This window comes from Pelodiscus sinensis, chromosome 1, assembly GCF_049634645.1.
Source record: "Pelodiscus sinensis isolate JC-2024 chromosome 1, ASM4963464v1, whole genome shotgun sequence".
NCBI lineage: Eukaryota > Metazoa > Chordata > Testudines > Trionychidae > Pelodiscus > Pelodiscus sinensis.
In genome coordinates, this window is record NC_134711.1 from 78679024 (window position 1) to 78704951 (window position 25928).

The 25928-nt window shown below is 39.6% G+C and overlaps 1 protein-coding gene and 1 long non-coding RNA gene across 2 annotated transcripts in view; one reads left to right on the forward strand and one right to left on the reverse strand.

The window, feature by feature from the left end:
* The window catches only part of DCN (decorin), a 48420-nt gene extending 31513 nt beyond the window's left edge, over window positions 1-16907 (reverse strand). Inside the window, exons 1-2 of the mRNA XM_006131071.3 lie at window positions 16725-16907; window positions 13132-13369 (exon numbers count right to left, since the gene is read on the reverse strand). Of these exons, the coding sequence (XP_006131133.1) occupies window positions 13132-13333 (202 nt within the window). The 5' untranslated portion in view covers window positions 13334-13369; window positions 16725-16907. The remainder of the gene's footprint in view (window positions 1-13131; window positions 13370-16724) is intronic.
* The window catches only part of LOC142830138 (uncharacterized), a 36618-nt gene continuing 11923 nt past the window's right edge, over window positions 1234-25928 (forward strand). Inside the window, exons 1-2 of the long non-coding RNA XR_012905109.1 lie at window positions 1234-1340; window positions 1540-1726. This is a non-coding gene — a long non-coding RNA (uncharacterized LOC142830138). The remainder of the gene's footprint in view (window positions 1341-1539; window positions 1727-25928) is intronic.

The following is a 25928-nucleotide window of genomic DNA, read 5'->3' on the forward strand; positions in this document are numbered from 1 at the left end:
CTTAACCCCTGAGCAGAGAATCTAGTCTCTTTTCTGTAAGGATTGATATAGGTCATGAAACTCATCTGTGTAGGCCCCTATTTACATATACACTTCTTATCTCCATAGCATCTAAGGACCCTGTAAAGTGTAAGCATTCATTAATTTAGTGGAACTACCTTTAATCCTACTTTTCATCTCAGGAAACCAAGCCACAGAGATTAAGTGATTTGCCTAAGTGCATGTGGTATCTTTGGAAGAAAGCCAGGAATTGAAGCCAATTCTCTTGAGGCTCAGGCCAGACCCTTGAACACAAGGTCACATCCTTCCTTTTTCTTGTGGCGTGGCCTTCAAGATCATCTGTCCAGGTGTGTGGTAAGAAAGTGGTCACAGAAGGAAGGGAATATCATTGATGTGTAATATTACCTGCTGGTCCATGGTGTGTTTTAAAAACCATACTGTATATAAAAGATCATATATGTTTTATGAGTTCTACTCGGTATATGCTAGAGATGGGTTCTGAATATTCAGGATGCTTTGAGCCAAGATGTTGGTTATGCCCATTTTAAAATAAGGACCTTCATTATTTGCCACAATTAGATCCAAATCCAGGTTTTGACTGCCAACACCACAAAGGTTCAGGGTTATTGATCTCTGAAGTTTGGCATCACAGCCCTCTCTGGTATATTAATGCCTTAACATAAACTATCTGTGTTGCTGCAACGTGGAGGCCATATATTCAAAATGACAAACAGGCAGTGGCTAAGGTTTCCAATCCTGCAGGATTGTCCTGGCATCTCCAGAAATCAAAGATTAATCTTTAAGTAAAGTCTATTTCATGCGATGAAATCTCTAGGAATACATCCAATCAAAATTGGCAGCCTTACCTAGTACAAATCATAAAGTTGTATTACAACTTTTGCTGAGCAATGTGGTACATAATATTTTTTAAACTAAATATATTTAATAACATAAACTGCACTATAGCAAACAGAGATGGACTCAAACCAAATCCCTGAATAAACTCTCTACTGTAAACCCTAGCAAGGGCCAATATGCAAATACAGAGATGACTGTTGTGGTACAGGTGTTACCAGCACTCACAATATCATCACGAAGGTCGTGATTTAAAGCTTTTTCAAAAATCTTTCTCTAGATTATAGACAGCTGAGGAATTTGGGTGAGGCCACTTGTAATTCCCAGTTGTGGTCATCAGAGGCTGCTTTCCTGATTGAGCAGGACTCTGCAGCAGCTGCTTGCATTTCCTGTGCAATGCAGCTGTGAGAACATACAGAGCCAGGAAGAGAACGTGGAAGGCTACACCACTAGCTAACCAGACCTTTGCACCCCTTAATGATGAAGTAAGTCGAGTCTTGAGGGAGAATGACCTGGGAGGTTGAAATGGGAAACAGAGCAAGCCAAAGGGGAATGGAATAGCTTGGGGAAAATAGTAGGATTTGGGGCAGTAGTTCTCAAACTGTGGTCCATGGATCACTAGTGGTCTGTGGTCGTCTTGCAAATGGGCCATGGCTGAAGCTCAGCTCCCTTCTCTGCCCTCAGCAGGAAGCCTGCTCTAGCACACCAAACCTCGCTGCTGCACCTCCTCCCCCACACTTCAGAAAGAGCAGCACATGCTGTCTGGAAGCTTTCCACACTGATCCAATTGGCCAGAATCACAACCAATGGAAGCAGCAGTAGGCCATGCCCATGACACAGTGCCTGGCAGCAGCAGTGGGAATGAAACCAGGTAAGTGCCCCCCCGCGTTCCTCTCATGCCTGGACCCCGTACCCCATCCCCTTTATGCACACCCCAATGAGACCCCAGCCTACTCCCGCACCCTCCCTTCTGGCCAGACTCTGCACCATCCCTTGCTCCTGCACCGTACTTCCTACCCAAACCCCCCAACCTTAGCCCACTCCTGTGACCAACCTCCCTGCCAGACCCCACCCCACCTTTAGACCACTCTTGCACTCAGTCTCCCGGCCAGACTTCCCCACTCAGCCCACTCCAATGCCCCACCTCCTACCCAAATCTCTCACCCCAGCCCACTCCTGCACTCATGTTGTCATCATGGATGGTTGGCTGGTGGTCTGCAGAAAGGTCTGTATTAAGCAGGTTGGGCCACGGGCCAAAAAGTTTGAGAACCCACTGACTTAGAGATTGCTTGTTTTGGGTTGAGGGGAGAGTCTGCTGCATTATTTTTGAATTCTCAAACTATGTATTAAAAATGTACTATGCAGAATTTGCAAATGGCAACAGTTGACTAATTGCTTCCTGTGATCCATGAAATAAGAAATTATTCTGGTGAGTATCCAGAACTCCCCTCCCCTGTAAAAGTAAAATGTTACTTGTCTGCTACTAAGCCACTAATGGTATTGGATAACCTATATGAAGGAGCTGAAGTGACTGAAGAGTCTAACTGACTGTGCAATTTGTAAAAAGATTATCCACTGACTTTGTTTTGTTTTTCACCCAAAAAGCTGAAGTGCCCTCGAGACTATTCAGAGCGTCAACCTCAATCTTCTTCGTAAAGGTGACCTGACCTGAAAAGCTTTTTCAAGTTTGTTCACTTTTCGATTCATGGTTCTTTTGGTCCACTTTTGGTGTTATTTTTTTCCAAACCATTGTTTCTTGACTTGCTTTATGTAAAATAAGAAGAGAGGGTCTGAGCTTCCCCTTCAAAATACATGTGTAACTGACTAAACGCCACCAGCTGCAGAAGCAGCTGTTAATGTCATTCCCTCCTTTTTTAAATACTTATGCATTGCTACTTCTCAGCCCAGAGAATGACAACTATAAAGTTCTTAGGTACTGCAGATAAACTAAAAATTTATATTTTTATTTACTTTTATATTTTTATCAAATAAAAATTGATGCAGGCCCATGTGCAGAGTCTCTCCTTGAGTCCTCTTTCCCATTTCCAGGCACTCGTATCAGGGCTTGGCACATTGTAACCTTTTTCTCTAATAGTTCACAAACCAAACATGATCTGTATTTTAATGCCTATTTCATTATAATTATGGTAACTACACTTCCAATATTGTGAGCTTCAGTATGCAAAAGATCCATGAGATTTGCTTAAAAATCATAAGACTGAGAAAAAAAATGGTGGCCCTTCTCTTTGTCTTTTGATCCTGTAGGGTCTCGCTTGGATCACATTTTTCAATTTTCTCCAGAGCCAAGAGAGCTAGAAATTTACATTCCAGGAGATTTCATTAAATCACGTGTTTCCAGGTGCTGGGGTATTGGCGATGTCTATACTACACTGATCTATCAGAAAAAGGTACGCAAATTGCGCTACGCAATTGCGTACCTTTTTCCGACAGTTTTTTCGGAAGACGCTTTTCTGAAATGTGGCCAAATTTTGAAAAATCCTCCTCTTTCGGAAGAGCCCTTGTTCCTCATGAGAGGAGGAAGACAGAGCTTCTGAAAGAATGGATCTGCTCTTCCACCAAAAAAAAAAAAACAAAAAACGGAAAAGCAGATACACTCCCTGTACACAGTGGAGTTTTTCCAGGGAATGGATAGTGTAAACATAGCCTTTAAGTGAAAAGTCAAATAGCACAAGACTTCTGATAAAATTGCAAAAGCTTGCAGTATTGCTTTTTGCCTGGCAGTAGTTAGTGGTTTAAATCATCCATTCAGGAAACAGAAACAATGTCATAAGAGTCCTGTAATTAACCAGGACAATGTGCATTTTGAGTTTGACAACTGTTTACACAGCTGATGTTATTTGTGAGAATTTTCATTTGCTAATGATGAAAATACACTTCTCTCAGGTATTTATATTTGTAAAACTTGAGCACGCCACAGTCTGGTATGAGAGCACTGGCAAACTAATATTAAAATTTGAATGAATAGTTGGGACAATATTTCCCAATGTTTGCTTAGCTCTCATTTTAAGCATCTGGAAACAGGGATTATAAACTGTTTTGCACCTTTTACTATAGTCTCTCCCCCACTCTCTGAGGAGGCAGATGGGTAAGTATGATCATTCCCATTTTATAGACGGCAGAAACTAAGGCAGAAAAGCTAAATCACTTGACCAACCTAATAGAGTTTGCATCATGGCAGTGGGATTGTGACAAAGGAGTGCTCAGTCCTCTGCTTAGTCCGTTATTGTGCTACCTGTCATGCCTTTCTTTTTGCCATAGCTAATCCTCAAAGGAGATAGTTCACCTGCAGGCAGCTGGAAGGAACCTGAAGTGGCACTAACTCATAACAATGTTCCAGGCATCTCTCCTTACAAATGTGATTAAGCTTGTTCCAGACACAGAGATACTGAAAGTCATTAATTTCCAAGGCCTTAAAGAATAGTGGGGATCATGAATAAAATTTGGCTATTAGGAAAAATGTCTTTGCGAAGCGTTCAGTCCTGCCGATTAATTTATATATTCCTGTCCATCTGCACAATGACAATAATCAAGCACATTTAATGAAAAAAGTGAGGTTATTTTTGACTCCCACAACTCAGGAAGTTGCAAAGTTTGGCTCTGGGATGGACTAGTGATAAATACTATAATGCACATTTATACACTCAGGGTATGTCTACACTACCACTCTAGTTCGAACTAGGGTGGTTAATGTAGTCAATCGAAGTTGCAAATGAAGCCCAGGATTTAAATATCCCGGGCTTCATTTGCATCTTGCCGGGCACCGCCATTTTTAAATCCCCGGTAGTTCGGACTCCGTGCCCACGGCTACACGCGGCACGGAGTAGGTAGTTCGAATTAGGCTTTCTAATTCGAACTACTGTTACACCTCGTTCCACGAGGAGTAACGGTAGTTCGAATTAGAAAGCCTAATTCGAACTACCTACTCTGTGCCACGTGTAGCTGCGGGCACGGAGTCCGAACTAACGGGGACTTTAAAATGGCGGCGCCCAGCAAGATGCAAATGAAGCCCGGGATATTTAAATCCTGGGCTTCATTTGCAACTTCGATTGACTACATTAATCACCCTAGTTCGAACTAGAGTGGTAGTGTAGACATACCCACAGAGCTGATGTGGAAGCAGCTTGTAAATCTATAGCATATACATGCCAACGGTGCTCTTTCTGCTAAGACCTACCAGTTTCCATACTCCACGTCCTTTGTGAATTTCCCATTTTACTTATAGGCCATGTAGTGCTGCTTCTTATTGAAATGAAACTGACAGCATCCAGTCATCCCCATTAGATTGGATCAGTTTGGGTTGATTTGCTAACTAACTCTGAACAGTGTGCTGCACAGTTTTCTCCTTGGTGCCTTCTCCATTCAGTGCTTGCATACAGGGCTTCGCCTTATGCTACACTAGGAAATTATTTTGAAATAACTTATTTTGAAATAATAACTCACAAAATAACTATTTCAAAATAGTGCATCCACACTACAGGAAAGCCTTGAAATTAGTTTGAGTCAGGCTCCCTTAATGTGGATGTGCTATCTCAACTTAGGGTACATCTACACAGTAGTGTTATTTTGGAATAACTGACGTCATTCCAAAATAAGATAGTCCACGTCTACATGGCAAGCAGTTATTTCAAAATATTGTCAAAATAATGTTGAGCTGGAGGACTTCTGTCTCCAACTCCTGTAACCCTCATTTTTCAAAGAGTAAGGGAAGTCAGAGGAAGAGTGCTCTAACTTGGACTTCCTGCTGTGTAGACAGCACCCAAAGCTGAAATAAGCTATTTCGACATAAGCTATGCAATTGACATAGCTCAAGTTGCATAGCCTATTTCAGCTTTAGCCCTGCTGGGTAGATGTATCCTTAGAGCCCCAGAAATCAGTGGGAAGTAATTACTTTAAATGACTCTGAGGAGTAGTTATTTTGAAATAGCAGCAGTGAAGCATCCACGTTACTGCTGTTTCAGAAGAACTATTTTGAAATAAGTATTGTTCCTCGTGGAAAGTGGGAGTTATTATTTTGAAATAACCAACCCCTTATTTCAAAATAATTGACTTGGTAGCATAGACCAGGGCCAAGATGTAGTGTCTCTGATTTGACTTGGAATGAGACAATGATTTCTTTGTACACAGAATGTACAGCAACTTATTTATTAGTAAATTAATAAAACTACCATATAAAATATTGTGTTATTGGAAAACTTTGTTACAGAAAAAGGGAGAACCAGGTATAATGAAATATGGGCAGCTGGTCTCTACTATCTGCTTATCCTCTTAAGTGATTTCCCTATGAACAAATGGTGGGTATGGGCATAGCAGACCTCTGAATAACTGGCATATAAAGCAACAGCAGGTCTAGAGTAGACTTTCTCCTGATTCTGCAATTGCTGAATGGCAGTGGCAGTGGCAGTAGCAGGCTCCCCTAAAGACCATTTCTGGGAAACCATAAATGGACTCAATGAGCCAGCAAATTATCCCATCAAAATGTGGGTTGGAATATCTTTGTTCAATCACTTTTGAAGGTACTGGGAATGAGGAGTTTTCCTTTCAAGGGAGTACTCATCTGGTGCCTAACCTTACACAGTTTAAGTACCTTGCTGACCCAATACTTACTACAGACTTCATCTTGCATCATTGAACTCGATGGGTACTTTGCTATTGAACTTAGTGGGTCCAGAATAATACTCCAAACTCCCCAAATCAAAACCTGGCTTGCTTGGGTTCAGTGTAAAAACAGGGATGGATTCTCAGAGTATAGTTTCTCCTTGCCTATAGGAGATATTAGGTTGGAGGTTTTGGAGGACAGTCACACTTCACATGTACATAAATATATACATAGTTTATAAAGGATTAATAAATGATCAGTAGATGCAGTAATATATTACACACATGAGCAGTGTGTATTATTAGATGGGTCTAAGCCTGTTAATAGATCTTATTGATTCTTAATCATGGCTATAAGAAACTTGCTCTGGATTCAGTAACAAATGATTAATCTTAAACTAAAACAACTGTTAAACATTTCTTAACCCAATATATATTTTGTAACTATATCTTCAACTTAGAGCGACCCACACCATTGCCAGCTCAATTTTGAAAAAATCAAATCCTGACTCCCATTGAAGTCAATAGAATTTTTTGCCATTGAACTTCAATATAGTAGGGATTTCACTGTCTTCAGTACTCAGTGAACTTTTTAAAATATATCTTCAAATATTCCTTTACTGAAATAAAGGTCAAAATACAAGCAGAGAAGCAGAGATTTTCTAGCTAAATATACATGGCAGAACACGGTCTGACTTTTAAACTAGTCAGACTAAATCTGGACTTTGAAAACAACTTTTGAGAGTTGGAAAGATTCTGTAAATGTGGCAGTTATTTGATTTGAGCCACGTAAAGAGGATGTGAATAGTTTTCCCATTACAGCTGATTTTAGCTCATCCTCAAGAAAGGAGATATCATTCCACATGAGATTTTATAGTGAAAACAGAAGTGTGACTCAAAATTCATGCCAGTGCAGCTGGAAGCCTTTGTAACAGAGTGAATATTCTCACTGTGAGCCTTGGGCATAGAAGAGACATTTAAGTGTTGCTGGAAGACTTGAAACTAGTAGACAATTTAATTTGTGTCGGCACCGTGATACACACTTGAAGATCAAAGAATTAATAAATTTCTAGGAGAGAAGCTGAATCATTTTTAAAAAATACAACACTAATTATATTGTGTGAGCATTTCATCTAGTTATTTCAGAACATCATTTGAGGCAGTTATTATCTCCATTTTACAGATGGGGAAACTTAAGCCTGGAAGGCTAAATGACACACAAAAGGAAACACTACAGTTTGATCTAAGAGTATACCCCATATCTGATTTTCAGGCTTTCCTGTGCTTTAGCCACTTACTAGGTCTTGCACATCTTATTCACTTCAGGTCCATTGTGTGCCTGACAGTGGACTCAAGGAGCAATTTTGTTCCGTGTGTGGCAACTGGGCACAAGTACTTTGTCTGTACTCCCCAAGATCTAAAGAATGTTCCTTCCCGGTATCGCCTGGGCACAAGACACCCCAAAGGGGGGCAGAGATGATGTAGGACCATGGCCCTGTGCCCCTCTGAATTGGCTAGTAAACCATTTTGTATCTTCAAAGGGGGTAAATAAACCTGGATGCCATCTTGTTTACTAGAAAGCCCTGGGAGGACTCCTTGCACTAACTTTTGGGGAGTCAGACTCTAAATGGCCCCCTCGCCAGAACTTGTATTAGTCAGTGATCAGCTGGAGGGAAGGATAGATGAAGGCATGGCTTCTCTATACCTATATATGTACACATGCACACCTAAAGAGCAGGCCATAGTCAATTGTAACCCTCTCTCTTGTTGCATAATAATTGCAAAGGTGACTCCAATCTCCGTGGAAAGGCTGATTAGGTTTTATAGAATGCAACATTTTCTTTGGACCAAAAATTATTATAACATGGAACACTGTGGTTGCTTTTTGGCAAGAGGTGGGAGGCTTTATGGTGAGATACTGAAATGGCCTTGTCCGCTCAAAGCCCTGGGGTAGGTGGCACTTGGGTAATACATCTTTAATTCAGCCACACTCTTGATGTGCCATTGGGAAGTACATTCCTCCTCTCCATTTTTGATTTTGGAAAGTAAACTTCTTGCTTATAGCTCAGATCTTTTTCTTTTGGCTCAGAAGCAGAACAAATCAATTCCTGGAGATTTCCTTTGGAGGGTGTGACTGATTTAAAAAAATACAACAATATAGCTGATATGATTTATTGGAACATCATGCTTCTTTTTGTTGTGTTTATTTAATCTGATTTTTGCAATTGTTGTTTTAAATGTGCCCAGCTGTAGACACAACATGTACTAGGAAAAAAGGCAGGGTTGATCTCTGACCCCCATATGGCATAGTTCAAGTGCTGACAGTTCCGCTATACATGTTATTTGCTTCTTAGGTGCAAAACAATATCCTAATCCAGATGGTGGGATTGTTTAACCTCTGCTGAAGCAGAGTTTTGAGAGTTATAACCTTTGTCCCAGCACTTGCAGGTTCATCCTTGGGCAGGAATATTTACCATGTTAACCTTCAGAAATTCTGCCAGTGGGGGAGGGGTTAAATTCTGTCCACAGGAACCTTCCATTGGCTGCTGTTCAGTGAATCAACTCAACCAGTTCATTCCTAAGCACCTACTACTGCTCCTCCCCCCGACAGCCTGGCTCTCTTGGTGGAGCAAGAATTGTGAGATTTATGTACCTCCCAGACTCTCATACTGGGCAGACTTTCCTCAGCCAGGCAGCTTGTGCATTGGTCTGCACCAGTTCTGGATGAACAAGTCTGGAGCTCTCTAAGCCCTGGTCTCCACTAACGAGTTATTTCGAAATAAACCCACTTATTTTGAAATAATAAGCAGAGTGTCCACTCTACCAAGCCCATTATTTCAAAATAAGGGGCTGGTCATTTTGAAATCTGCACCGCTGCTTTTCTTGGGGAAGTAGTTATTTCGAAATAGCGTTAATGTGGATGCTCTGCTGCTGCTGCTGCTATTTTGAAATAACTAATCACCAGAGTAATTCAAAGTAATTGCTCTACAGTGCTTCCTGGGGCTCAAAGTCAAGATAGTGGGACCACAGTAACGGAGTCTGCCTCAAACTAATTTCAAAGCTTTCCCATAGTGGAGACATGCTATTTCCATTTTATTTCAGGAGTGGTTATTTGAAATGTGCATATTTCTGAAATAATTTCCTATTGTAGACATGCCCTAATGTCCCTCCTTTTATGATAAATATTTAATTGAATATGTAATCCAGACATTAGTTTCTCTGTGAGCAAGAGTAGAACTGGTTAATTCTTAGTATATTCTTCCAAAGACTCGATTACTACTTTTGGCCTTTCTGTGTAAACTCTCTTTGGACAAGACAATTAAATGTGGTAATATGTTGCGGTAATTTATTTGGCTACATAAAAAGCCCAATAAGTATGAAAGCTGTGACAGTGATTTGGGTGGAGCTGGATTTTTCCTTGTTAGGTTTTGTTGTTTCATGTGGATTTTTCAATACTTTATTTCTCTAACCTCAGTTCCATTCAATGTTTGCATGAAGTCAATTCATCTGGCAGCAAGCTGATTGTCTTGATTGGCAGAGAACAGGTTAGAGGCCAGATAAATGTGTAGTTGCGAGCAGGTTCCCAGTATGGGGGACACACTAGTTAGAATCCAGGAAGTCAACTATACCTTTCCCACAGCATGGAAAGCTGGTGAGACTATGGCCAGTGCACATGAAGCTCACTGATTCTCTTACAAACAGCTACTTTGCAGCTCCTGCCAGCCATGCCTGCACTTACTGGACATTGGTTAGGGTCGGGAAAAATAACCCCAACTATATGTACAGGATGATGGGGGCTAATTTGGCTACGACAAATCAGGAAAGAGATCTTGGCGTTATTGTGGACAGTTCTCTGAAAACGTCCACACAGTGTGCAGTGGCGGTCAAAAAGGCAAATAGGAAGCTAGGAATTATTAAGAAAGGAATAGAAAATAAGACCCAGAATATCTTACTGCCCTGTATAAAATTATGGTATGCCCACATCTTGAATACTGTGTACAGATGTGGTTTCCTCACCTCAAAAAAGATATTTTGGCCTTGGAAAGGGTTCAGAAAAGGGCAACTAAAATGATTAGGGGTTTGGAACGGGTCCCATATGAGGAGAGGTTAAAGCAACTGGGACTTTTCAGTTTAGAAAAAAGGAGACTGAGGGGGGATATGACAGAGGTATATAAAATCATGAGTGGTGTGGAGAGGGCCGATAAAGAAAAGTTATTTATTAGTTCCCTAAATAGAAGAACTAGAGGACACCAAATAAAATTAATGGGTAGCAGGTTTAAAACTAATAAAAGGAAGTTCTTCTTCACGAAGCGTGTAGTCAACCTGTGGAATTCCTTGCCAGAGGAGGCTGTGAAGGCTAGGACTATAATAGTTTTTAAAGAGAAGCTATATAATTTCATGGAGGTTAGGTCCATAAAAGGCTATTAGCCAGGGGATAAAATGGTGTCCTTGGCCTCTGTTTGTCTGGAGAGGGATGGCAGAAGACAAATCGCTTGATCATTGTCTTCGGTCCACCCAGTCTGGGGCACCTGGTTCTGGCCACTGTTGGCAGACAGGATACTGGGCTAGATGGACCTTTGGTCTGACCCTGTACAGCTGTTCTTATGTTATGTTCCAGCCCTGGATGTGAATGAGCTTCCATTAGAAATTGCACAATACATGTTTGAGATAAACTGTGGGTCAGATTTTTACTCCATGTTCTGCACATGAAAGGATCCATCTGTGGGCCTGTCTCCTCCATCACAGTAGGATGTACTTTGAGGGGTCAGCCACCACCTTGGCACAATCTCACCCTTCCCAGGGTCTACATTATGTGGGCTGCAAGATGGGATGAGGATGCATCTTCTGCCATCAATCCTGCTGATATTATCTGGGAAAACTGAAGTATCCTTGGACTATATTACCTTTCCCACTGCAACCCCCCTCAATGGCATGAAACCTGCTGGGGCTGGAAGGGAGAACAGGACCCATGTTTCAGGGGAGTCCCTGATGGCACAGAACTATTGAACGCCTGTCATCAGGAAGGAAGCTGAGGGGACAGGAGGGCATGAGGACAAAGGCAGACATGTTAAAAAGATTCAGGAGGTAGCTGTGTAAGTTTGTAACTTTAAAAACAATGAGTAGTCCCGGGCACTTTAGAGACTAACAAAAATGTATATAGAATCATGAGCCTCAGTGAGCAAAACCCACCTCTTCAGATGAGCTTGAGTGCTTCTATGTGTGAATGACCCTGACTGCCTGCAGAACCCTGGACTCCTTATAAGATGTAGCAGGAAAAGGTTTAAAGAGATAACAGTTCCTCAAATGCTCCAAGTTCAAGCTTCATATTGACCAGTTTTACAACAATATAGGGTGCTTTTTATACCTGTCTTGTTGGTGCCAGGGCTCTTCTGCTGGGTCCAGTACTCTGAGAGGTGCACATGCTGATGGTTGTTACTCTGTGCTCACATCTGCAACTTAACTTGGAGGACTTTTGCTCTTTATTGGTTGTTTGCCAGACTCATGACTTCATAACTATGTGAGATGGTGAATAATTCACAATTGACCTTTGTGAAATATCCAACACAATGAGGCCCCCGTCTGAGTGGTACATTTGTACAACGCCATACCACACATTATTGATAATTATAAAGACTAAAGCTACAGTATAGAAAAGCAATACATACCCGTACACTAAATTGACAGCTGAACAACAATTTGTTGTTAAGAAAGTGTTTCTTATGACTTTATTGAATTTGATCAAACCATGTTCTATTCAGTAGACTAACCAATTGCCTTAGAGAAAACAACTTGTCATTACCTTTGAGAGCCAAATTATGCTACTGTCACTCATTTTGAATAATACGCTATGTGTAGTTCCACTGAAGTAACTCCATAACTATTGGCATTAAAGGTGCTACTTAGTGTTAGTAAGATATCACAAGATGGACCTGAATAATTTCATAGCCATGTGTTTTATAAATTTCTCTACAAGTTTTTGATGTTTTGGAATGTTTGTGAACTCTTTTGTTCAAGTAACTAGTTTCAGTCTCATTAACGGTCAGGTGTGGCCCATATTGACAAATCAGTCGTTATAGAATCATTGAGTAGAAAGCTAGAAGGTACACACAGATCATCTAATCTGACTTCCTCTATATCACAAGACACCAACCCCACCCAGCCATCCACACAAAAAAGTCAACAGACAAAAGATTTACAGTAGGTCATCGGTGTGGGCGTGTAAACATAAATAGGATGGTTTCTCTGTGCTTATAAGGCTAGCATCATCTGGCCTATAGAATTTAGAGCGTTTAAAGATTTTTCACATCCCTACTATCTAATACCATTGTATTAATTTGAGATACATAAATGACAGAGCCTAGAGAAGTGATTTTGCTTGCAAAGGTTGTGGTTTTGTGAGAAAGGAGACATAAAGCACAAACCTTTCAATAGTCAATGCCGCAAATCCCCAGAATGCCTACAGTTTATAGACACCTTCTTAAAGTTCAGTCTAGATAACAACAACCTTTGAAAGGCTTTTTGTATAAAGCAAATCTTGAAGAACAACCAAATTATAGTATGGCAGGACTCATTAGTTATGCCATCCATCTAAAGTAATTGCAAACAGTTAGCTACAAAACAAGTATTTTCAGATTCTCTGTGGAGCTACTTCACACTTACCTAAATCTGAACACTGAACAACCCGAAGATGGCACTGACAGCGGAAGGGACATACTGCTCCAGGGAATATCTCAGGACCATCTGTAGGAGGCAGATCAGCAGACCCTTCATCTTCTAGCATAAATTCAAACAAGCCTTTTTGGTGGAATGGTTTGGCCCAGCATACTGGCAGAAGCAGGAGGAAGAAGACAGCCACCTTCATGGTTTATTTCATCTACTCAGAACAGAACCAGTGAACCTAGGAGTCAAATCAGAAGTTTAAAGAATGGTAGTATTCTATCATTCCTGCAAAGCTCCTTTCCTAAGGAGATATACAATATATCTACCAATTATATAAATGTGTTCCTGTTCATTGCATTACAGTTGGGCTACTTATATTACTTAGTATAGAAGAATGCTAAATACTTGTCAAAAACACCTTTTTTTAGTGGAGGTTTGGGGTAATAGCAAACACACCTGTGTGCATTTATTAGGAACAGGAAGCATTGTCAACATTATTAAACAGAATCAACACAATAAGCCACATTTTCCATTTGTCATTACTTAGCACTGTAGCAGTTTGAGTGTGTGTTTTCCCTGCCAGTTGTTAACTGTGAGTTTGTTCCTTTGGGGATGAACCTGAGATTCTCAGATCCACCCTAATGCATATTTCATGTCCTGGGATTTTTTTTAATAGCCAGCCTGTTGTGTGTATTTAAAATTATAGCCCACCGAGGCTGATTGGGAAATGGAGCAAGATCTGAAGGTTGGGCAAAAAAATGTAGCTGTTAAAGTAATACTTATTTGCCAAGTTAAAGAACATTATAAAGCTTCATTTCAAGTTGATTTCTTCTTGGCCTACTTTCCAATTATTTGGCTTAGGCATGCTATTTTTTATACTATAGGTATAAAACCTTTTGCACTGTGTAAGTGTTTGAACTTGTACTTTTGTCAGCACATTTTCTAATGAGATTTAGGGACCTGATCCTGCAAACATTTTTTTCAGAATAGCCACTTTGCTCATGTGAGTGGTCCCATTGGACTTGGTGAGGAAAGCTACACATAAGTGTTATTTTTTACTACTGGGCCTTGAGTATAAGGCATGCATTGTTCAATGTGGAGGGAAATAAGAATAATTTTCATATATTTTGTAATAGGTGATTACAAATTAGTGAACTCCTGAATATTTTTTTCTTTTCATTATATGCAATATACAGAGAAAGTTATCTGGAAGGATGAGGGGAGTTGTTGTTGACATAGTAAGGGCCTTTTCTTACATCAGTAAATGTAGTCCCGGGTACAGTTTAACTATATACAAAAATAAGTGTTCCTTTAAATGTGTAAATCAATAATTCAGTGATACAAAATTCATTTCTAAAATGAATGAACTAGAAACCAAACACTGTATGTTGAGGCCTCTCTTCAGAATATTAGAACTTCAAATGGCTTTTAGAGAGCTGGTGGTAGTCTAAGGTTAGATGTACTATTAGAATGTACCTAAGGTTATGCTTCTGTTACATAATTTGCATGCAATAAGCAACATCACAAATTCTTTTATTTTTTTTCTTAAGAAGATGACAAGTCTTCATTACAAAATATGTTGATATTTTAAAATTATAATGAAACCCTCTCTAATTTAGCCATTTTAGGACCATATAGTATTCTATCAAATATGAGTATAGATAGTTTACTCCGTATATAATCCCTTTTTCTTCAGTGGGACTTCACCTGGAGAAAGGTATTCATTGTGACTATGTATATGGCTTTTAATTAGAATTAGAGACATTTTCTTTTCCTGTAGATTCTTTAGTGTGCCTATAGTGGACATTTCAGTAATAAGAGGTAATGAGCATGGTGAAACTATATAATTGTAAATAAAACAGGAAGTAAGAAAAATAAAATGAAGTGGCATTAAGCCAGGACCATCTTCTTACTATTGCTTCACCTAATTCAGAGCATTTATCATTTTGGAGTAGAAGGTAGTAAAATGACAATACAGTTTCTGAAAAGCATTCTGAATCTTGGCATGAGGAGTAAAAATCTTAATTTATTACCATTTATCATTGCATGATTGTATTGTAATCAACAGAAATATTATCAATTCCAAAAAATTGTCAGAGTTTCCATTAACTTTGATATGCCATGTGTATCAGATACACACAAGAAATGCCATTAGCGTGCTATTGTTGATTTTTAAGAAGTACTCCTGGGTATAAAGTAAACTGGTTTTGACCCATTAATATTTTGATCTTGTTCCCATTGATCCTAGAGGTAAAACTTCCATTAGTTTTAAAGAAAGCAGAGCCAGGATCTTCTACTGGAAATAAACACCACAGAGGCACTTTTCATATTTTACTCATGCACACAAATATATACTGATTACATATATCTCAGATATATACTGTCATAGGGCCTTATTCTTCAGTCACTATGCAGCCAAGGCTCCTAATGAGTTCAGTGGGAATCTTACATGAGTGAGAACTGTAAGATTAGGGCCATAATTGATGTTATGGGTCTTAGCTTATATATATTATGTTAGGAACTCAGTGAGTGGTAGAAAACATACTAATAAAATAGTCAGAAGTTGGGAAAGATGTAAACATAAAATAACCATTTAAAATTAAATAAAAGAAAATTCTTATTAATGTTCACACTTCATTTAGAAAGACAAAGAGAAAGATGGATTTCAATTCATAATGGTTTACAATAAGAGTATTTGGGCTTAAGAGGACAAAACAGTTTACATTTCAATTAATTATATGTACACAGTGAGGAAGACTTTTCCACAAAAGCTGCATCATTACACGTCACCCAAAAACACTGTTTTGGTGGTCTTCTTGTTACACTGCCTAATGAAAAAATACGGATTTCATTTTCTGTCAGAAAAGTTTCTTATAACATTGCAAATTTTTACTTGAGTGGAATGAAATGAACAATTTAGAAAATTCCTAAACCACATGTATTACCTATTCTGTATAATAAACAATAGGTGTGGAAACACAATAGTGGTCTACTGACAGGAATTCCAGCTTTTTAGAAATTTTGATTTTCAGCTCTTTCTTTCAGACACACCTTCTCTAAGAGATGTAGTCCATTGTTTATATATATCACATAACCACTCTTTAATGTTATAAAGACATTCATCAGGTCTATATAACTGACATCACATTGTTTTTCTGAAGCTGAAAACATTCAGACTAAAGCTTAAAATACATGGAAAAAGGACTGCAAAATTTCACTGAGTCCTTTGCAACTAGAAATGTAACTACTCATACGTTTCCCCCCCTTCCCTCCATCATATAGTCTAAATATATGACTACAAACACAGAATTTACTGTTGCCAAAGTTCACCATATGAAAAAAGGAATACAGCATTATTTCTACACAAGACAGCAAAAATCAAATGAACAATAGGAAATGTTCTCAGTCCATGAGAACATATTCTGCTTCTCATGTTCTCAAATGACACAAGCGAGAGTACAACACTAACATTGCTAAACATTTAGTAGGATTTTTCTTGCTTTTCTCAGTAAAATGCAACCATTTTTGCTCTAGACTTGACTGTAGTTTTATTAGTCTGAAGCATAGTTCAGAACAACGATTGAAAACCATACCTTTTTAATCCAGGGTTTTGCAAGAGGAGCTCTCAAAGCTGAGCTGTAATTAAACTAAATATTCAGTCCCGGCAAAGGACTTGCAGGTGTGGAAAGGAGGAGGGGTAGGTTACTGCTCAGTGACTGTCACTTGGAGGAAAACCCTCCTGCTTCTATTCCACAGCACAGTTAAAAAATAAGGTTTCCTCAATGAACACAATCCAGGCTGACACCCACATTAGATCATATGGTAATGATATGTCTCCTGTATTGTAGCCAAAATCTTTATCAGACCCCTTTTTTTTCATTTGCTTTATTTCTTTTTCATCTGTTTAGGATCCCAAACTGCTTGTACAGTACAACACAGAAGCTTCATTGTAATTCATCTTACTTATTTTCTTAACTTCCCTAAAACATATATTTTACCAGAGTTTTCCTCTGTTTTAACCATACTTCCCTGAATCATAGACTTTACTGGAAAAATAGTTTGGCTATTTTTCTTGTTTATAGCCTGTGTAACTCAAGAAAATTATGTTAAATTAATCTTGTAGTTAGTCAAAATGCAAATTTGTAGCAGAAAGAAAAAACTTGAGTAGCTTTAAGTTAAACAATTTACACACATACTAACCTGCCTCTCTGTAAATGTTACAGTCATTGCATGAACCAAGTAGTTTAGCTAAAGAACATAATTCTATATATTCAGAGTATATAGATTTAAAAAAAAAGATTGCAGTGTATTCCTAAATATATATAAAAAGCCTCTTACTTATTGTTTTAATTAGTGGAATGATTTGAACATTTGTGTTCAGAAATGTTTCATATGAACTGTTTTAAAAGTACACTTTCACCAGAAAGGAAATTAGTTTAAATTCATTTTTGGTACTACAGTGGGATTTTAATAAAATACAACTGTGACTAAATATGTCTAGTTCACTATTGAGATAAGTCTCTGCAACTTTATATTATATATATATCAACAGTTGAAGTCCAACTTTGCACTGTTTTTAAAAACTCCAGCATACTAAAGGAAGCCCAAATACAATAACTGGCATTTATTTTATTACCTAAAAGCAACATGAACATGTGTAATTTAACTTTACTGTTGGCTCTCCTGTCTAAATACTGCAGGTTTACATCTCTGTGTTTTGACTTGTACCCTGTATGCTTGCCCTTAGGCTGTGACCAGGTGCAAATCTAAAATCAAAGTCTGTGAAATGTGAAAGGATGTTGAAAAGAAGTTTGAATTTGTAGACTCACAATAAACACTTGAAAATAGGTCTCTTGGCCTGTTTGAAAAAGATGTGAAAAAATTCTACTAATTTCATTCTTTTGGTGGAGAAAAGCATAGGGGAACAATTCACCTTTATAGACTTCTGTTGCAGTCAGTAGCAGTAATCAAAGTTTTTTATGTTCTATTTTATATGTTTCATTGGTGAAGTAAGTATCATTTATCCCTTTTCTAAATCTGAGTCGATGAGGAACTCTAGGGAGTCAAATTCTTTCCTTATACTGACCACAGGGTGTAATAACTGGTAATTATTTCAATTGTAACACGTTGAGATGCATTAATAGTTTGCTCTCAGCTTTTTATGTTCATGATACAGCCTTAACCTGTTCAGAGGAGTCTCTGTTAGGTTCATTGAAATCTTGGTTGTATCTTAATGATTTCGACTAGACAAATCTCTGTCACCATCAATGTCAGCTGGTCACAAACATCTCAAAGCAAGGTTTTGTTGGGCAGCTGGTCATCAGTGGGGCAAATCAACTTCTCATCTTGAAATTTTGCCTCGGGATGAACTTATATCATCCTCCACTGAAACTTAATATAATTGTTGTGAAAATTATTAGAGGGAGTGAAAGGTACTAAATTAGTGCTAACTTTTTCTCCTTGTTATTTGGAGGTGGTGGATGTTAAGGAACACAGCATTTCATCCTTTCTTTTCATCTCCAATCTATGGGGTAACAGAGGTCCTCACAACATGCTACCTCCTCCTTTCAGGTTGAAGAAAGGAGATTAGTGTGACCAGCAGGGCCAGTTAGTGTGTGGCTGGAGAGTTTATAGGGTTCCAAACCTTCTATGTGGCATAATACTGGCCCAGTTGGGGAAACAGTTGTTGAAAGTAAGAATACACCTGTTGGACTCTTTTCTCCTGCAGGAAGATCTGTTCTAGCTGGTTCCCTCCAGATGACACAAAAAGGGAAAGTGGAGGAACCTTTCCATTTCCTGCTTTTCCTTCCTTCCAGGAGTAAATGGAAATCCTGAGGTTGGCATTCCCCCTACTTGTCAGTGGTTCAATTTTCTCTGGACTCTGTCAGTGTCCTCTCTACACTTGAAACTCCATAGTCAGATGCCTATCCCCTTCTCCTTTCCATGCCTGAGTAACCTACAGTAAGCGATCCCCTCCTCCTTTGCACACTTGAATGAGGAGTTGCTCCATTATACAGTTCTACACTGCAAGTACAGCTAATCGGCACACTCCTTGCAGCTTCCTATAGAGCACCTACATCCCCAGCAGGGATATAAGTTACAGTATAGATGGTGAGATGTGGCATACGCATGGAGAGAAAGACTTGTGGGATAATAGGATATGAAAAAATATAGCCCTCCATCTCCAAGCAGTGCTTCCTCCATCTCCAGTGATGTGTTAGCTGCATATTGTCCCATTTTCTCCCTGCTGCCTGAGCCTTTCCCCACCGGAGGGAAAAGCTCTGGCAATTATGTGTATTGTAGAGGTACCCTGTTGTGCAGCAATCCACTTCTTATTGGCTAGCTGGGTCCTACTTGGGGACATGGACTCCTTTCAGATATTGTTATTCCTTATTGATGTTCTCTTTCTCCTGTCATAGCCCATACCAAAAGATGATGCAATGTCAAGTCACTGCATTATCTCAAAACCCATGATGACGTACAAATATCGGAATTGGTGAGTCCCCTCTCCCATCTGCTAATCACTATTACTTTTTTGTCATTATTTGAATAAATTGTTTTTACAAGAGTTAAAAGCCAAAGACCAAGTTCTGCTCTGCCGCGAGGCTAGACTTTCAGATATTAAGTGCTGGCTTTCAAAAGTTCTTACCCAAACATTTCTTGTTATTATTTCCTTATAACACAATCATTTTACATCCTTTAAAAAGACAAATTATGGAAGCCTAGGAGTGCAACAGAAAGGTTCAGAATGAATAAGCAATAGGCAGAAAATATTTTTACATATCTTTGCAGGAACAACAGGGCATTGTGTCTTGGTGCTTATTTTATGTCTCTCCCATTAACTGTTGCTTCAAAAGGATGCTTCATTCCCCGCACCCCCAAGTATTTGGCAAACCTCTGAATGGACTTCCCCTTTCCCTCTGCTTCCCCATTGAGTTATGTGCCCATTAATTTTTGCCTCTGCACAACTTTCTGTTAAGATTTGCTACAGTGTAATATTCAGCTCTTACCTATGGTCAGTGAAGTACCTATACGATAAATGTGGTTCTATATTTGTCCAGGCTTGTCATGACAAAGTAGTTGAAGAAACAGAGTTGGAATTTTTGGATATTCTGGATATAAAAGTTTCCTTTGTCTGCTCTGTCGTCTCTGAACTGTATTTCTAAAGTTTGTGACAGTTCTATAGGTCAAATAAGGCTGATGTTTCCCATGTTTGTCATTTGCCAACATTTGGACTATGTGTTGTCTGAAGTCACTGAGAGCACTTTGTACAAAGTTGAATGTACAAACTCATGCCTTGCTCATCCCAAAATATGGCAGAGATTTCCTCCTCCTATTTGGAGCAGAGAATTGCCTCCTCCATGGAATTTTTCTATAATCCTAGGCATGTTCCCCTATCCTGCAGCACATGCTCCTTGAGTCTGGGGTCCATGTGAATACAGCATGTGGAGACTGGATGGGCCAGAAGGGTCAGAAAATCAATCTTCCTCTGGTCATCTATTGGGGTCAACTCCATAAGAGGATTTTCCCTGAGAAGATAGAGCCTTGTCTCATAGACTCAAAGACTCATAGACTTTAAGGCCAGAAGGGACCATTATGAACATCTAGTCTGACCCCCTGCACAGTGCAGGCCACAGAATCTCACCCACACCTCCAAGAATGATCCTCTCACCTATATCTCAGATATTGAAGCCTTCAAATACTTTGAAGACCCCAAGATGCAGAGAATCCTCTAGCTGTGATCTGTACCCCATGCTACAGAGGAAGGCGAAATGGTGAATGGTAGGGTATAATCTGTCCCTGGAGTATTTGACACCTAATTCCCTCTCCAGTAAGGCCTCGGTATTCTTTCCTGAGCCAGATTATGTTTCCAGCCATCACTGGTAGGAGGGGAGTTCAAGTACTGTGACAGTCTTCTCGCTAGCTGTGATTGTTAATTCCCTGATTTTAGCATTGGCCACAGAGGTACTCCTCATACTTCCATCAGAATATAACAACACCCAGATGCACATTTTGTGAATACTCTTACCTATCCTATCCATATTTCCTCTACATAAATCCATGGTACAACAGCATCTTGGATACTGCATGCAGATGTGACAGCCCCATCTCAAAAAAGATACATTGGAAAAGGTTCAGAAAAGGGCAACAAACATTATTAAGATTTGGAATGGCTGCCATCTGAAGTGAGGTTAATAATATTGGGACTTTTCAGCTTGGAAAAGAGTCTACCAAGGCAGGATGTGATAGAGACATGACTAATGTAGAAAGAGTAAATAATGAAGTGTTGTTTACTCTGCATAACACAAGAGTGAGGGGTCAACAAATGAAATTAATAGGCAGCTGATTTAAACAACATGAAGAGAAGTCTTAGCCAGAAGATGTTGTAAAGCCCCACTATATCAGTGGTTCAAAAAAGAACTGGATAATTCACACAGTCTAGGTCCATCAATGGCTATTAGTCAAGATGGGAAGAGATGGTGTCCCAACCTTTATTTACCTGAAGCTGCCCCAGCAAGAATGAACAGGTAATATTATCAAGTTATGACTTGATAATTCCCCATGGGGCACCTGGCATTGACCATTGTTGGAAGACAGGATACTGGACTAGATGGATCTTTGGTCTGACCCAATGTGACCATTTTTATGTTATGTCAGTTATAACTAGCCTTGGCTAGCAAGCGATCCACAGACAGCAAGGTTTCTCCTTGTTGCTAGCTATTGTGTCAGGAGAGAAAGAGGGTGTAGAAGTATGTATGAGACAAGCAAAAGAACACCTTATTCTCCTGTTGGCTAGGAATCACTATGTGAGAGCACACAGGTGCTTGTATATATGTTGTTTCCCATGAGCTAGCCTACTCACTGTTGCTATGAGCTGACTCATGTGTGATTTTCAACACCTCCGAAAATCCCTATTAGCAGGAGATGCAATGGGCTGACCCAGTAGATTCTACCTCCAAAAGGCAGTGTGGGCGAAGGAAAAGCATGCCAGCTCCCCATTGAGCAGACTGCACCTGGAAGCATGAGAACACCTTATCAGGAAACAGCAGTGATGAATGAGAGCCAAGGAGAAAAGGCAGTGGGTAAGTTCTGTGGAGTCTGGAGTGGAGAGAGAAGGAGAGATCAGGGGCAGGCAAAAGGAGCAAAAATCTCAGGAGAATAGCTGTTTTTATGAGATGTTAACCATATTATGTTAGGATCTGGTTTTGGAGGCAAATAGGTTTTGTCATGAAACTTTTATTTCCAATTTTCGTGATATTAAGATCCCAATCCAAACATCCTTGGTCATGCCAGCTCCATTTAGTAGATACATTGTATATGACTACTCTGTTATTTCATAGAATTGTTGAAGCAATGTGCCTAGTGTGTCCTCTATTAGTCAGGGGTATGAACCAGTGTTTGAAAATGAGCCATGCATCCTGTGTAGCCATATCCTGTGTGAGAACTTTTTGCCAGATGATGAAAACTGTGACCTGCTGTACCACTAGTCAAGTCCCTGACTTCACTTTTAGTCATAGAATATTTCTTGCTTCAGAAGAAGTTAATTATGCTTGACCTAAGTCTCTGCCCTTCTGAATCCAAGAGACTGGATAGTAGTTTTGCCCTAGAGCAGGGTTCTTTTGTGGATAGGTATTATGAAGAGCATTGGTGCAGGCTAGCATTCTACAGAGGAAATTAATGATTTCCAGGCATGGATCAACCTATACAGATTGAACCCCTCTAGCCTGGCACCCTCTGGTCTGGCAACAGCCATGGCCTGGCATGATTTTAGTTAGCCGGATGTCCACTTATTATGGGTGTGGCCAAGTTTCCTGCAGTCCCAGGAAGTTTGTTTACAGCCACCATTCCTGACTCTCAGTATTTTGTGCTATTGTTTAGTTCTAATTTACCCCCACATGTCTTCTAAGAGCCCAGTAAGCAGTGGAACGGTTGGTTAATGCTGCTGGACAATACTGACCTCCCGTGGCATGGCAAATTCTCTATTTCAGCACTGGTGAGGTCCTGAAGGTACTGGACTAGCGAGGTTCAACTTTTGCTATGATTCCTGTGATCTGTAGAATCTTTGGCGCTGTAAGCAATTCCATCACTGAACTACTGCTTTCATTTTGGTTATGACTTCTTTATGGTACCAGAATGCACTGGAAAAATCCTAATCAGACACTCATGATGATACAAATGCAGCTTTTATTTGAACAAAATTGTGCATTGGGGTCCAAACGAAAACCAGGTGTTTCTGAGTATAGGGCAACCTATGGCCTGTTGGGTTCTATGTATGGCCCATGAGACATTTTGTTTACTGTTGCCCACCTGCAAAGTTGCCAGATTCTGCTCGTTTTCATCAGCATAGTTGTCCCCCCCCCCAAAGCATTACTAAAATGGCGTCCACATAAAGCAAGAGCATGTGAAATGAGCTATGTGTGATTACATACAGCATTGACTGTGAGAAACATGCACTCCTTCTGCATCCAATCAAAGTGCTGCCATGATTCAATCAGTACACCCCGCAAATTCTAGGTATGCAGGCACAGTTAGCAAAACTACCCTGTCCCAGGAGACCATCATGGATATGGCACTTTTACAGCCCACTGAGATGCAAACTCATGCAACCCACTCATTAGCCAAGGTTCCCCATTCTTAGCCTAGAGTGTTTTAACTTGCCTCTCTCAAACCTGAGGAGTCACTGCACATGAGGTGGGGATCACCACCAAGGAAAGTTAACTTCTGTCTTGGGGGCTCCATAAGAACCATGCCAACTGCTTCATCAGCTGTGCATTAGTAAACTCATACTGACCTCCAAACTTTGGAGGACTGGAATTCTGAGGACAATGGGAATGGAATAGATGTACAACATTGGTCTTCTAATTTGTGCAGTGAGGTGCACCTCCCTGTGATGCAGAAAGGAGATCAAAAGCTTTTGATTTCTGATCACTGTTGGGTGTGCTACATGAAAATGAGTTGAGTAGTGTCAGTCCAGTTTTCAATGGCTGTGGAAAGCACCTCTGAACTGAGAAAAATGACACAGAGGCTGAGAACTAATTTGCTACAGGGACTAAACTAACCCATTACCATTAGAGGTTAATCCTGTAGGCCTACATGGTGGCACATTGATGTGCCAGCAACTAACAACACGTGTGATACTGCTATATCAGTTTTTTTAATATATAAAAGCTTCAGTTTGCAGGGCTATCAGTTCTAGTCAATAATCTAAAAAAGAAAAAACAATCTAGATAATTTGAAATCTCATATTAAAGTAAGTTGAATTTTACAGTAAGCTGCTTTTTTCATTACAGTTGTCAGCTGGCATCACTCAAAGCATGCAACCACAGAGATCTTTGGGTTTCCACAACATTTCCTGTTGTCTCGACTAGCACCCACTATACTGCTTGTCTTTCCTCACATGCAAAACCCTAGTCCTGATTTTTAAAATATAAGATGGCAGATCAATGTAACCAGCCAGGATGGTTTCTTATGGAGGAAAAGGGTAGAATTCATACTTTTTTCAAAGCAGGCCAAACAATTCAAGCACTACTCTACAGGCCAGCCTTAAACTCCAATAAAATATTGTACAAGCCTTTTTTACAAAGCAGTAATATCTTATTTTTCCTTGTAAAATATTTGCAAATAAGAAAGATTTAGACCTGAAATCCAAAGATGTGAATTTTCATTTTAACAGCCCCTGACCACTAATTCTAAACCTCATTTCATATAGTTTCATTTTTATTAAATAGCCTCAGATATCATTTCACAAAATAATTCATAAAGTATCATTTCAGATGGAATTGTCCTCCAAATCTTAGAGTATTTTTTTAACAAATATAAAAACATGTAACTGTCTTCAGCAAACTTGATGGAAACATTCCATACATTTTGTACTTTGACAGCACTTTGAGTTGTGTTCCTCTCTTAATATGAAACATATACATGCAGAGTTTCCATTTTCTTTCTTTTTTAAAGAAACAGTTTAAGAGATAACTTATTTAGATGAGAATTAGTCAAAGAAACCTGATGCAAAGCCCACTGAGATCAATGGGACTGTATCCATTGACTCAATAGGCTTTGAATCAGGCCCACAGAGTCCACAATATATGAGCCCTGATAAAGGAATGTTCTGGAACATGAATTTAAATATATGTATATAAGAAATTCTGGTTACTTTGATGGGATTATGTACCTGTTTTGAAGTTAAGCACGAGCACAACTATTTTCCTGGATCAAGGCCTCAAAGAATATGTCTACATGGCAACAAAACACCCAGGGCTGGTCTGCCATAGATTCATGTGGGAGGGGCTGGTGGGATACAAGATTATAGTGTAATTGTCTGGGTTCAGGCTGGAATATGGGTCTCTCTATGCCTGGGTCTCAACACTGTAATTTTATTGTCTCACAGCTGCAAACCCAAGTCAGCCAATACAGGCCAGCTGCCTGTTTTTGTATTGCACACCCAGAGAAGAGTTGTTGTTTTCCCTTATACACTTAAACATTTACAGTGCTCTGGCAGATAAATATAATTTATACCCACTTTAAGGCATGTTGACATTGCCAGTGTGTGAAAAAGTCCTTAACTGAGCCAAGACCTGTGGTGCCTGCTGCAGTGCAGGATTCAGTATGACACAGGTTTCCATTTCTTCGTAACAGGTCAACTTAACATCTCTAGGATCCAAAATAAGTGTAATGTTTGCAGACAGTCAACTGTGCAAACAAAGCAGCATCTATCCTGTAGGTATACTCAGTGGAGACATTACAGGGAAACTCCAAACTAAATAGCATTTAACATCCAGACTACAATATAAACAAAA